This window comes from Mesoplodon bidens (genome assembly GCF_964165515.1).
Source record: "Mesoplodon bidens genome assembly, chromosome: X".
Classification (NCBI taxonomy): Eukaryota; Metazoa; Chordata; class Mammalia; order Artiodactyla; family Ziphiidae; genus Mesoplodon; species Mesoplodon bidens.
The window spans coordinates 82,350,382-82,365,183 of NC_138163.1; the positions used below are offsets into that span (position 1 = coordinate 82,350,382).

The window sequence follows — 14,802 nt, forward strand, 5'->3', positions numbered from 1 at the left end:
TGCAGGGTCAGGTTGTTTACTCGAGATGTTTCCTGTTTCTTAAGGTGGGATTGCATTGCTATAAACTTCCCCCTTAGAACTGCTTTTGCTGCGTCCCATAGGTTTTGGGTCGTCGTGTCTCCATTGTCATTTGTTTCTAGGTATTTTTTTATTTTTTATTTCCTCTTTGATTTCTTCAGTGATCACTTCGTTATTGAGTAGTGTATTGTTTAGCCTCCATGTGTTTGTATTTTTTACAGATCTTTTCCTGTAATTAATGTCTAGTCTCATAGCATTGTGGTCTGAAAAGATACTTGATACAATTTCAATTTTCTTAAATTTACCAAGGCTTGATTTGTGACCCAAGATATGATCTCTCCTGGAGAATGTTCCATGAGCACTTGAGAAGAATGTGTATTCTGTTGGTTTTGGATGGAATGTCCTATAAATATCAATTAAGTCCATCTTGTTTAATGTATCATTTAAAGCTTGTGTTTCCTTATTTATTTTCATTTTGCATGATCTGTCCATTGGTGAAAGTGGGGTGTTGAAGTCCCCTACTAAGAGTGTGTTACTGTCGATTTTCCCTTTTATGGCTGTTAGTGTTTGCCTTATGTATTGAGGTGCTCCTATGTTGGGTGCATAAATTTTTACAATTGTTATACCTTCTTGGATCGATCCCTTGATCATTATGTAGTGTCCTTCTTTGTCTCTTCTAATAGTCTTTATTTTAAAGTCTATTTTGTCTGATATGAGGATTGCTATTCCAGCTTTCTTTTGATTTCCTTTTGCATGGAATATCTTTTTCTGTCCCCTCTCTTTCAGTCTGTATGTGTCTCTAGGTCTGAAGTGGGTCTCTTGTAGAGAGCATATATATGGGTCTTGTTTTTGTATCCATTCAGCCAGTCTGTGTCTTTTGGTGGGAGCATTTAGTCCATTTATATTTAAGATAATTATCGATATGTATGTTCCTATTCCCATTTTCTTAATTTTTGGGGGTTCGTTATTGTAGGTATTTCCCTTCTGTTGTGTTTCTTGCCTAGAGAAGTTCCTTTAGCATTTGTTGTAAAGCTGTTGGTGGTGCTGAACTCTCTCAGCTTTTGCTTGTCTGTAAAGGTTTTAATTTCTCCATCAAATCTGAATGAGATCCTTGCTGGGTAGAGTAACCTTGGTTGCTGGTTTTTCTCCTTCATCACTTTAAATATGTCCTGCCACTCCCTTCTGGCTTGTAGAGTTTCTGCTGAGAGATCAGCTGTTAACCTGATGGGGATTCCCTGTGTGTTATTTGTTGTTTTTCCCTTGCTGCTTTTAATATGTTTTCTTTGTGTTTAATTTTTGACAGTTTGATTATTATGTGTCTTGGCATATTTCTCCTTGGATTTATTCTGTATGGGACTCTCTATGCCTCCTGGACTTGATTAACTATTTCCTTTCCCATATTAGGGAAGTTTTCAACTATAATCTCTTCAAATATTTTCTCAGTCCCTTTCCTTCTGTCTTCTTCTTCTGGAACCCCTATAATTCGAATGTTGGTGTTTTTAATGTTGTTCCAGAGGTCTCTGAGACTGTCCTCAGTTCTTTTCATTCTTTTTTCTTTATTTTGCTCTGCAGCAGTTATTTCCACTATTTTATCTTCCACCTCACTTATCCATTCTTCTGCCTCAGTTTTTCTGCTATTGATCCCATCTAGAGTATTTTTAATTTCATTTATTGTGTTTCTAATCATTGCTTGATTCATCTTTAGTTCTTCTAGGTCCTTGTTAACTGTTTCTTGCATTTTGTCTATTCTATTTCCAAGATTTTGGATCCTCTTTACTATCATTATTCTGAATTATTTTTCAGGTAGACTGCCTATTTCCTCTTCATTTGTTAGGTCTGGTAGGTTTTTATCTTGCTCCTTCACCTGCTGTGTGTTCTTCTGTCTTCTCATTGTGCTTATCTTACTGTGTTTGTGGTCTCCTTTTTGCAGGCTGCAGGTTTGTAGTTCCCGTTGTTTTTGGTGTCTGTCCCCAGTGGCTAAGGTTGTTTCCGTGGGTTGTGTAGGCTTCCTGTTGGAGGGGACTGTTGCCTGTGTTCTGGTGGATGAGGCTCGATCTTGTCTTTCTGGTGGACAGGTCCACGTTTGGTGGTGTGTTTTGGGGTGTCTGTGGCCTTATTATGATTTTAGGCAGCCTCTCTGCTAATGGGTGGGGTTGTGTTCCTGTCTTGCCAGTTGTTTGGCATAGGGTGTCCAGCACTGTAGCTTGCTGGTCGTTGAGTGAAGCTGGGTGCTGGTGTTGAGATGGAGATCTCTGGGAGATTTTCGCCGTTTGTTATTATGTGGACCTGGGAGGTCTCTTGTGGACCCGTGTCCTGAAGTTGGCTCTCCCACCTCAGAGGCACAGCACAGACTCCTGGCTGCAGCACCAAGAGCCTTTCATCCACCCGGCTCAGAATCAAAGGGAGAAAAAGTAGTAAGAAAAAATTAGTAGAAGAAAGAAAGAAAGAGAGAGAGAGAGAGAGAGAAAGAAAGAAAGAAGGAAAGAAGGAAAGAAAAAGGGAGGGAGGGAGGAAGGATGGAAGGTAGGAAGAAAGAGAGAAGATAAAGTAAAATAGAATAAAGTATGATAAAATATAATAGTTATTAAAATTAAAAAATAATTTAAGGGCCTCCCTGGTGGCGCAGTGGTTGAGAGTCCGCCTGCCGATGCAGGGGATACGGGTTCGTGCCCCGGTCTGGGAGGATCCCATATGCCGCGGAGCGGCTGGGCCCGTGAGCCGTGGCCGCTGGGCCTGCGCGTCCGGAGCCTGTGCTCCGCAACGGGAGAGGCCACAACAGTGAGAGGCCCGCATACCACAAAAAGAAAAATAAAAATAAAAATAAAAAAAATAATTTAAAAACGGTCGGATAGAAGAACCCTGGGACAAATGGTGGAAGCAAAGCTGTACAGACAAAATCTCACACAGAAGCATACACATACACATTCACAAAAAGAGGAAAAGGGGAAAAAATCATAATTCTTGCTCTCAAAGTCCGCCTCCTCAATTTGGGATGATTCGTTGTCTATTCATGTATTCCACAGATGCAGGGTACATCAAGTTGATTGTGGAGCTTTAATCCGCTGCTTCTGAAGGTGCTGGGAGAGATTTCCCTTTCTCTTCTTTATTCTCACAGCTCCCGGGTTTCAGCTTTGGATTTGGCCCCGCCTCTGCATGTAGGTCGCCGGAGGGCATCTGTTCTTCACTCAGACAGGACGGGGTTAAAGGAGCAGCTGCTTCGGGGGCTCTGGCTCACTCAGGCCGAGGGGAGGGAGGGGTACGGAGTGCGGGGCGAGCCTGCGGCGGCAGAGGCCAGCGTGATGTTGCACCAGCCTGAGGTGCGCCGTGCGCTCTCCCAGGGAAGCCGTCCCCGGATCCCGTGACCCCGGCAGTGGCGGGCTGCACAGGCTCCCCGGAAAAGGGGCGTGGACAGTGACCTGCGCTCGCACACAGGCGTCTTGGCGGCGGCAGCAGCAGCAGCCCCAGCATCCCACGCCCGTCTCTGGGTTCCGCGCTTTTAGCCGCGGCTTGCACCCATCTCTGGAGCTCCTTTAAGCAGCGCTCTTAATCCCCTCTCCTTGCGCACCAGGGAACAAAGAGGGAAGAAAAAGTCTCTTGCCTCTTCGGCAGGTCCAGACTTTTTCCCGGACTCCCTCCCGGCCAGCCGTGGTGCACTAACCCCGCAGGCTGTGTTCACGCCGCCAACCCCAGTCCTCTCCCTGCGGTCCAACCGAAACCCGAAACCCGAGCCTCAGCTCCCAGCCCCGCCCTCCCCGGCGGGTGAGCAGACAAGCCTCTCGGGCTGGTGAGTGCCGGTTGGCACCGATCCTCTGTGCGGGAATCTCTCCGCTTTGCCCTCCACTCCCCTGTTGCTGTGCTCTCTTCCGCGGCTCCAAAGCTTCCCCCCTCTGCCACCCACAGTCTCCACCCGCGAAGGGGCTTCCTAGTGTGTGGAAACCTTTCCTCCTTCCCGGCTCCCTCCCACTGGTGCAGGTCCTGTCCCTATCCTTTTGTCTCTGTTTATTCTTTTTTCTTTTGCCCTACCCAGGTACGTGGGGAGTTTCTTGCCTTTTGGGGGGTCTGAGGTCTTCTGCCAGCGTTCAGTGGGTGTTGTGTAGGAGTTGTTCCTCACGTAGATGAATTTCTGGTGTATCTGTGGGGAGGAAGGTGATCTCTGCGTCTTACTCTTCCGCCATCTTCCCCTCTCCTCAGCAAGATCTTTTTGATCCACCTCCTAGAGTAATGGAAATAAAAACAAAAATAAACAAATGGGTCCTAATGAAACTTAAAAGCTTTTGCACATCCAAGGAAACCATAAACAGGATGAAAAGACAACCATCGGAATGGGAGAAAATATTTGCAAACGAATCAATGGACAAAGGATTAATCTCCAAAATATATAAACAGCTCATGCAGCTTGATACTAAAAAAACAAACAACCCAATCCAAAAATGGGCAGAAGACCTAAATAGACATTTCTCCAAGACATACAGATGCCCAAGAAGCACATGAAGAGTTGCTCAACATCACTAATTATTAGAGAAATGCAAATCAAAACTGCAATGAGGTATCACCTCACATCAGTTAGAATGGGCTTCATTAGAAAATCTACAAACAATGCTGGGAACCCTCATTGCATTGTTGGTGGGAATGTAAACTGATACAGCCACTATGGAGAACAGTATGGAGGTTCCTTAAAAAACTAAAAATAGAAATACCATATGATCCAGCAATCCCACTACTGGACATATACCCAGAGAAAACCACAACTCAAAAAGACACATGCACTCCAGTGTTCATTGCAGCACTATTTACGATAGCCAGGTCATGGAACCTAAATGCCTATCCTCAGACGAATGGATAAAGAAAATGTGGTACATATATACAATGGAATATTACTCAGCCATAAAAAGGAACGAAATTGGGTCATTTGTTGAGATGTGGATGGATCTAGAGACTGCCATACCAAATGATGTAAGAAAGAGGAAAACAAATATCGTATATTAACGCATATTTGTGGAAACTAGAAAAATGGTACAGATGAACCAGTTTTCAGGGCAGAAATTGAGACACAGATATATAGAACAAATGTATGGACACCAAGGGGGAAAAGCCATGGGGGGGTGTGATGAATTGGGCTATTGGGATTGACATGTATACACTGATGAGTATAAAATTGATGACTAGTAAGAACCTGCTATATAAAAAAAAAAAAGAAAAAAGGTAACATTCTTTTCTCCCAGTTAATGTTTTCTCTTTTCTGTTGCTTTTCATGGCATGGGATAGCAGTCCTATCCTATATTTACAACACTGCTTTCCAATTTTGTCTGAAGAGCCATGTCTTGGAAACAATAGATGTGAACTTTTTTCTATTAATATAAAAGTCATTGTCTCTCAATAGGGTAATATATTCTACTTATAGCTATTTTAGTGTGTTTCTCTTTTCAGTCTCTTCACATTTTTCTTTATTAAAATGTCATGTTTACTTTCTTGTATATTCATTCCTCCATATTCATGCATTAAATCATTCAAAATATTTATTAAGCAAAAAAAAAAGATGCTTAACATCACTAAATATTGGAAAAAATTCAAATCAAAACTACAACAGGGTATCAACTCACACCAGTCAGAATGGCCATCATTAAGAAGTCTACAAGTAATAAATGCAGGAGAGGGTATGGAGAAAATGGAATCCTCCTACACTGTTGGTGGGAATGCACATTGGTGCAGCCACTGTGGAAAACAGTATGGGGGTTCCTTAAAAAACTAAGAGTTACCATATCATCCAGCAGTTGTACTCCCAGGCATATATCTGGAGAAAATTCTAATTTGAAAAGGTACATGCACCCCAGTATTCATAGCAGCACTATTTACAATAGCCAAGAAATGGAAGCAACCCAAATGTTCAACAACAGATGAATGGATAAAGAAGATATGGTGTGTTTGTGTGTATGTGTAATATATATTTGCATACATACACACACAATGGAATATTACTCAGCTATAAGAAAAAATGAAATAATGCCATTTGCAGCAACATGGATGGACCAAGAGATTATCATATTAAGTGAAGTAAGTCAGATAGAGAAAGACAAATGTTATGTTATCACTTATATGTAGAATCTAAAAAAATGATACAAATGAACTTATTTACAAAACAGAGATAGACTCACAGACCTAGAAAACAAACTTATGGTTACCAAAGTGGATAGCGTTGAGTGAGGGGAGATAAATTAAGAGCTTGGGATTAACAGATACACACTACTAGGTATGAAATAGATAAACAACAAGGACCTACTATATAGCACAGGGAACTATACAGTAAGTCCCCTACATACGAACCTCCAAGTTGCAAACTTTCAAAGATGCAAACGTGCATTTGCATGTCCAATCATGTAAGGCGTGAGTGAAATTGCAGCTTGCCCTCCGTCTCCTACTGCTGATAATCCTTCAGCTCTGCCGTCTCCCTCCTCCTCTCCCTCCTCCAGTCAGTAACTCTTCTTGCCTGTTCACTCGATGCCAACCCCTGTATGCCAGCTGTTGTACTGTACTAATGTACTTTTCAAGGTACTGTACTGTAAGATTAAAAATGTTTTCTTTATTTTGTGTGTTTGTTTTTTATGTATTATTTGTGTGAAAAGTATTATAAACCTATAATAGTACAGTACTATATAGCTGATTGTGTTAGTTGGGTACCTAGGTTAACTTTGTTGGACTTAGGAATGTGCTCTCGGAATGGAACTCATTCGTATGTAGGGGACTTACTGTATTCAAAATCTTGTAATAACTTATAATGTAAAAGAATCTGAATCACTTTGCTGTACATCTGAAACTAACACAACATTGTAAATTAACTACACTTCAATTTTTTAAAATGGTTAAAAATAAAAGGAACCCCAATGAGAGTAACTGTTGACTTCTCACCAGAAACAGTGGGGACCAGAAGGCAGTGGCATATTCAGAATGATAGGAAAAAAATAACAGCTAACCAGGAATCCTATAATCAGCAAAATTATCTCACAAAAATGAAGATATTAACAGATAAAGAAAAACTGAGAATTTTCTTGCTAGCTGACCTGCCTGCAAGAAATACTAAAGGAAGTTCTTTAGGTTGATAGCAAGTGAAACAAAAAGCATTGGTAATTAGGTAATTATACAACAGTATAAATGCATATTTCTTTTTCTTTCTTCTCTTGTATTATTTAAAAAGCAAATGTATAAAACATATAATTGTTTGTTGGGCTTTTATTGTATAAAATGTAATATAAAAATAACAGCACAAAGAAGGAAGGTGGGAGCCAGTTTGGGAATAAGGAATGACACTAGAGAATAACTCTAAGCCATGGGAAGAAAGGAAAAGAACCAGAAATGGTAAATAAGAAAGTTAATATAACAAATTATAAATATATGCTTTCATTCTTTACTTCTCTTAGCTTCTTTAAAACACATAAAATTATATGAAGTAATTAAAACTATTATTGTTGCATTGTCTATTTCAAAACTTACCACAAACCTATAGTAATCAAGACAGTGTGGTACTGACATAAGGATAGGCATAGAGATCAGTGAAATAGAATTAAGAGTCCAGAAACAAACCCTCACCTTTATGGTCAGTTGATTTTTGACCAGATTGTGAAGACTATTCTATGTGAAAAAGTAGTCTTTCTAACAATGGTTCTGGGACAAGTGTGTAGCCACATGGTAAAGAATGAAGTTTGGACCCCTATCTCGAAATGGATCAAAGACCTAAATGAAAGAGCTAAAATTATAAAACTATAATTATATATAAGCTAAAATAATAAAACTTTTAGAAGTATAGGCTTAAATCTTTGTAACCCTGGGTTACACAGTGTTTTCTTAGATATGACACCAAGAGAACAAGCAATAAAATAAAAAATCAATTAACTAGATACCAGCAAAACTAAAGCTTTCTGTGAAGGACCATCAAAGAAGTGAAAAGACAACCCACAGAATGGCAGTAAATGTTGGAAATCATATATTTGTTAAAGAACTTGTACTTAGAATCTATAAAGAGCTCTTACAACTCGATAATATAAAGAGAACTAATTTTTTTTAATGGGCAAAGATCTGAGTAGGCAATTCTCCAAAGATATTCAGATGACCAGTAAGCATATGGAAAGATTCTTGACATCATTAGTCATCAGAGATAGGCAAATTGAAACACAGTGATCTACCACTTGACACCCACTAAGATGACTATAGTCAAAAAGACAGATAATAACAAGTATTGACAAGGATGTGGAGAAATTGGTGCCCTCATACACCGTGTTACTGTACAGTGGTACAGCTGCTTTGGAAAACAGTCTGGCTAAGTTCCTTAGAAAGTTAAACGAGAAGTTACCATATGACCCAGCAATTTCACTTCTAGGTATATACCCATAAGAAATGAAAACAAATGCCAAACAAAGACTTGTACACAAATGTTCGTAGCAGCCAAAAGTGGGAGCAACCCAAATGTCTATCAACTGATGAATGGATAAACAAAATGTGGTATTTCCATACGATAGAATATTTTTTTTCCATACGATAGAATATTAATTGGCCATAACAAAGAATGAAGTATTGACACATGCTACAACATGGATGGACCTTGAAAACATTATGCTAAGTGAAAGATGCCAGTCATAAAGGACTACATACTGTGTGGCTCTGGATATTTATCTGAAATGTCCAGAATAGGCCAATCTATAAAAGACAGAGATGGGGGTTATTGGGGGAGATGGAGAGTGACTGCTAATGGGCATTGGGGTTCCCTTTTAGGGGGATGAAAATATTCTACAATTGACTGTGGTGATGGTGGCAGAAGTCTGTGAATGTACTAAAAGCCATTGAATTGTACTTTTTTTTTAGCAACTTTCATGGTTTGGATGCTTTTTTTTCAAATTTATTTATTTATATTTATTTTTGGCTGTGTTGGGTCTTCGTTTCTATGCGAGGGCTTTCTCTATTTGTGGCAGGCAGGGGCCACTCTTCATCGCGGTGCGCGGGCCCCTCACTATCGCAGCCTCTCCTGTTGCGTAGCACAGGCTCCAGACGCACAGGCTCAGTAGTTCTGGCTCACGGGCCTAGTTGCTCCGCGGCATGTGGGATCCTCCCAGACCAGGGCTCGAACCCGCGTCCCCTGCATTGGCAGGCAGGCTCTAAACCACTGCACCACCAGGGAAGCCCTGTACACTTTTAAGTAGGTAAATTGTATGGTATGTGAATTATATCTCAGTAAAGCTGATGTACACAATATTCACTTCAGTAACCCTGAAGAGAGCCTAAGAAGACAGTATTTGTGTTCCAAAACACGTACAGTTTTGTTAGAGATATGTAAGACTGCCATGTTTATTAAGATGTTGAAGACAGAGAAAACTGGCTTCAAATATGAGCCCCAGAAAATCATAAGCGCAAACATCTCTACTTGCTGGCATTGATTTGTATGTTACCACAGGCAAGCCTATGTTGCACTGGGGTGAGTAGCTGCACGGTTGCATTTCTTCGTTGAAGATGAATGATTCTCCTGAGCAGTGCTGGACATGAGAGTAGCTAACACAAATGAAAATAAAACTCCTCCAGTTCCCTAACTCATTGAATGGCACCATCATTCCTCCAGTTGCCCAAGCCAAACATCTCGGAGTCATCCTCAATTCCTCCCTCACTCCCATTTCTAATCTATCACTAAGTCCTGTCAGTTCTGCCTCCTAAATATCGTATATTCATTTACTTTTTCCCATCTTCCACCATCAACAACCTAGTTCAGGTTATCATCTCTTACCTCAGCTACTGCAGGAACCTTTTAGCTGGTCTTCTTGCATCTCTTGCTTTCTTCATTTCTCCATCCAGCAACCAGAGTGATCTTTTAAATTTTCGAATATATGTCACCTTGCTTAATCTTCTTCAGTAGTTTCTCATTGCTCTTAAAAACCAAATTCCTAAACGTGGCCTACAAGGTCCTGCGTACCTGTGTGTCCTCATCTTGAGCCACTCTTTCCATCACTCTCTGTACTGCTAGCCACACAGTACTCCACTAATTACCACCTCCTAGATAAATTTGATGCCCTCTTTCTTTACCCTGGCCTTCATTATTGACCACTGCCTCCTTATTGAAATTGTCTCTTCTTTTGTCCTTTATGTTCTCATCACTCTTCTGTGTTATCTTTTCCCTCTTGCCACCGAACTATGAACATTTCCAATATTCTCTACTCTTTCCTTCTCCATATTCTATACTCTGTCCTTTAAGTGGATTGGTATTTTTCAACTATTACCTGAGTTCCAGTCCATATCTGCAACAGCCCACATGATATCGCCAAAGTTACCACAATCTCAACATGATTAAAATAGAAGTTAACATTATCTTGATCCTTTATCCCCAGAAACATTTCCTTCCAATTTCTTCTTTCAGTGGTATCAGCATTCTCTCAGCCACTCAAACTATGTACTTCAGAGCCATTTTTAATTGACCTATCTTCCATTCCCCATACCAAATCAGTTACCAAGTTCTACTGATTCTTCCTTTAGAGTGTTTCTTACATCTTTCCATTTCCATTGTCACTATTTCTGACCCTCATCCACTTCATTCTTCATTTCTTACAAGTCCATTTAAACAGTTCTCGCTGTATGTGTTTTCTCACACTCACGTCTGTTCTAAACACCACTGGCATTTCAATCTTATTAAAACTCCAGTTTTATCATACAACTTTCCTTCTCAAAAAGTTTCAGTGACTTCTCATTGCCAGCAGAATAAATCCCAAAATCTGTGGCCTGTTATGCAAAACCCTTAACACTCCAGCCCGATGTTTCACAAATTACATTCCACAAGATGTTAGTAAATGATCTACATACTCTGGATTAAACAAAGTTACATGGTTTCTTCACTGTAAAAGTTCCTAAAACTTTTAATGAACTAATGTGCATTAAAACTCTCCAAGAGGTTGTATATAGAATGCAGCATTTCCAAAATATATTTGACTAAAGAACCCTATTTTTATACACCATCTGTTAACATTTTTCATGACACTAATGTTCTAAGGAAAAGCATCTAGGAAGTGCTTAGGTAGCCCCATCCTACATTTCCAGTCCTATTTCCCATTAATTTCCCTACATCAATTGTCTGCTTGGGCCAAATGACTATTAGTCCCCCGAGACGTGCTTAGTCTCAAGCACAATCTGAGTCTTTACTGATTCTGTTCTGCCCACATGGAATGCGCTTTTCTTTCTCTGTATATATTTTTTAAGTTGAAATACAATTCATATATCAATTCATATATAAAATTCACAGTTTTAAGGTATACAATTCAGTGGTTTTTAGTATATTCACAAAATTCTGCAACTATCACCAGTATCCAAATCCAGAACATTTTCATCACCCCAAAAAGAAACCCCATAACCATTAGCAGTCACTCCCCATTCCCCTCTCCCCCAGCCCCTGGCAACTACCAATCTGCTGTGTCTCTGGAATTGCCTGTTCTGGACATTTCATATAACCTCTCTATAGCTAGATATCCTGCTCATCGACTCTAAGATCATGTCTATTTGTTCAGTCATTTGTTAAGTCATTCAGTTAAAATCACAACACGGTCATGTGTCAGGCTGTGAATACGCAAAGGTAGATGACATTCTGCCTTTAAGGAACTCCCAGCCTAGTGAAGGAGACAGACAATAGGTGCCGTGAACGAAGTGCCATAGGAACAAAGTGGTACAGATAATAAATTGTGGAGAGTCAGGCAAAGCCTGACTGAGGAGGTAGCATTTTAATAACTGGATATTAATTAATTTGTTCATTCAGCAAATATCTGTTGGGCCCTTATTATGTGTCAGGCACAGTGTTGGACTCTGAGGATAGATACAAAGATGAAGAAGAAAAATTCCCTGTACTCAAGGAGCTCAGCCTGGAGGAGATACATATATACACAGTTTCAAAACAATGTGATATAAGTTGTATTAGAGGAATGTAAAGCTTGCTGTGGGAACAGAGAGAAAGGAATAACTAACTCCGTTTGTTAATTTGAAGAAAAGGTAGAAGTTACCAAGTGGATAAAGATTGGGTGGGGGGCTGGCATTTCAAGCAGAGAGACTAGACCTCTGACTGTGCCAGCCCAATGCTCATTTGTTTGACTGAGCTGGAGCACCTAATGCCTGTGTCACTCTGACTAGCCTTTAATCACACTCCTGGTGTGGTCCTCTTTATACGTGGATGCCTTGTCTCCCCAGAGGCATTATGTGTCATTTAGGATAAGAGCTTTGTCTTGTCACTCTTAGCACGCTCATTCTCATAGTGTTTTATGCATAGTAATTTTTTATAGATCCACATGAGTGAAAGGACAGCTGAGACAATGTCATTGACACTCTCAAGAACCTGCTGCCCAGGTCTTCTGTCACATGTCCCCCTTCAAGGGCCTGAGACCTCTTGTGTAGATGAAGGACTTTAACATGGAATGAGCACACAAGTGCTCCCTCTGTGGTCCATCTCCTCTACAAGAACGGCAAAAGTAGCTCCTTAGACTAATCCTTTTTGCTATCGCAAAATCTTGTGATCAGCCATGTTAAAAGACAAAGGGACCAACTTAGAAATGTGCCCTGTGTTCATAGCTAGGTAGATACCGTCAACACTAAAGATCATTTTTAAATTACAGTCAGTTGACTTGAAGTACAATAAAACAGATTACACCCCATAATCAGTGTTTGCCTTCAAAGTGGAATCTGAGGTTTCCCGGAGAAGGAATTCTGCCTCAAGATTCTAACAGAAATTCTGCCTGAGTTTCCAGCCTGCTGACCTGCCCTACAAATTTCAGACTCAAGATCACAACATCAAGTCTTACCTGATTTTATAGCCTGCTGGACTACCCTGCAGATTTCAGACTTGCCAGCCCCTACATTGTGTGAGCCAGTTCCTTAAAATAAATCTCTCTATGCATATGCAAAAAATAAAGATTAATATAATTTCTGTTCCAAACACAGACTGATTCAGGTCAAGGAAATTAAGAGGTTCAATAAAACTGCTGCTTCACAACCTTCTCTGAAAATTAGAGATAGGTATTGGGGAGATAATCGACTGAGGACAGCAACAAGGGAAGCCCCAAACAGGATACAGGTTTTTCTCCTGCTCCAGAAAGACAGAACTCAGTCCAAGAGGGCTTCATTGCTTTTTTAGTGTATATGTCACTTCATGAGGTCATGCTATGGAGCATCCTACAGCTGACAGACTTTCAAGGTGGTCTCCTCCTACTCTCCAGGAGCACAGGATTGCTCGTGGGGGCCGCGGGCTCCTTCCTCAGTGTCAGCAGAGCACCCATTGTTTAATAATACTGGGATGCAGCCCTGATAGAGTCAGGGCTACAGTGATTGTGACAGTAATAACTGTAAACCCACTGTCCTTGGATTTCAGAACGGCTACCCAGAAGTGGAGATTGTCTGGCTGATGATCAAGTCCTGGAATATTGGAATATTTATGTACAGCAGCAACAAGTATATGTCTAGTGAAAAATGGTGTGGCCTGGCACTGTGTTTCCTTGACCACCTTGGCTCCCTTAAGAGAAACTATGAAACTCAGGTGAGGAGGGAGAGGGCTACAGGTGGATGGTATGACTCAGGGACAGAGAGGTTCTACATAGCTCTCGTTAAGGACACAACCCTGCCTTCCTTGGCTAGGAAAGGATCTTGACGTTGTTCCTCTCAGTGGTTCCACAGAAGTGCAAGAGTTATGGGACTATAAACAGTATTTTTTTATAGTGAAAACCAGGAAGAATGGTGAACAAGGCAAACTTAGGAATAGAAAAGGGAATCTAATTAAGAAGAATGCCAAGAGTGGGCTCTGGAAAGATGCATCCCTGTCAATGCCAGTGCACGTAGGGAAGGACCAGCCTCTGTGCAAACAATGACTGTTTAAAAAGACATTTTCTGCAGGAACTATTTTGAGTAGCAGACTTCTGGGCCCTTAGCTAACCAGGAGAAGCTTGATAGAGAAAAAGTTTTTGTATCAAATAAGAGCAAAGGATCTTTTATGTTTTAAGTACTTCCTCCCTTCTTCTGCCTATCTGTAGTGAACAGACCTAGTGTCATGGGATCCCTTTGCCCCAGGTGAGTACTGTATGTTCTTCCCAGAGTGGTGCCTCAGGTCTCAGAAGGTAAAGGTTGGACTCTCATGCCATCACCATGGGTCTGGGAAGATTTCCCACATTTCCTTTCCTCTCAAGAAATCTATTTGCTGTTCTCTTTCCCAGATGCATGTTCTGTACCGTGAGCTTGTGGCAACATTAAATAAAGAAATATGACCCCCTTGTTAATGAAGAGTGAGAACTGCTGGAACAGAGCAAGCTGACAGTGACTTGAAGATTTGTGGTCCTGAGATGTTGAATATTTAAATTCTTGCCAAAGTTACTCTTGAGTTTTTGTTTCTGTTTTCTCCTGCCCTATTTTCATGTTGTTAAATGACATTTTCTAAAATAAAAGCATTGTGACTTTTACTGCTGTGACCAGCTAATTTCTGGGGGACAAATTATTTTTTTCCAAAGTGCTAAGGAGCTAAGGAACATTATATATACATGTGTGTGTGTATACACACACACACACACACACACACACACACACACACACACACACACACACACACACACACACACACACACACACACACACACACACACACACACACACACACACACACACACACACACACACACACACACACACACACACACACCATGTGAGAGCAAGATGATTCATGCCCCATGTGAACAAAAGGGGATGTTCATCCCAGTCCCACACAGGTTGCATTTTATTCGAGTAGTGCTCAAATTCACA

General features: G+C 40.8%; 1 protein-coding gene across 1 annotated transcript in view; it reads left to right on the plus strand.

The window, feature by feature from the left end:
• TEX11 (testis expressed 11) overlaps nucleotides 1-14,438 on the plus strand; it is a 150,658-nt gene extending 136,220 nt beyond the window's left edge. The window contains exons 14-15 of the mRNA XM_081223067.1: nucleotides 13,388-13,552; nucleotides 14,223-14,438. Of these exons, the coding sequence (XP_081079193.1) occupies nucleotides 13,388-13,552; nucleotides 14,223-14,273 (216 nt within the window). The 3' untranslated portion in view covers nucleotides 14,274-14,438. The remainder of the gene's footprint in view (nucleotides 1-13,387; nucleotides 13,553-14,222) is intronic.
• Nucleotides 14,439-14,802: the final 364 nt, after the last annotated feature.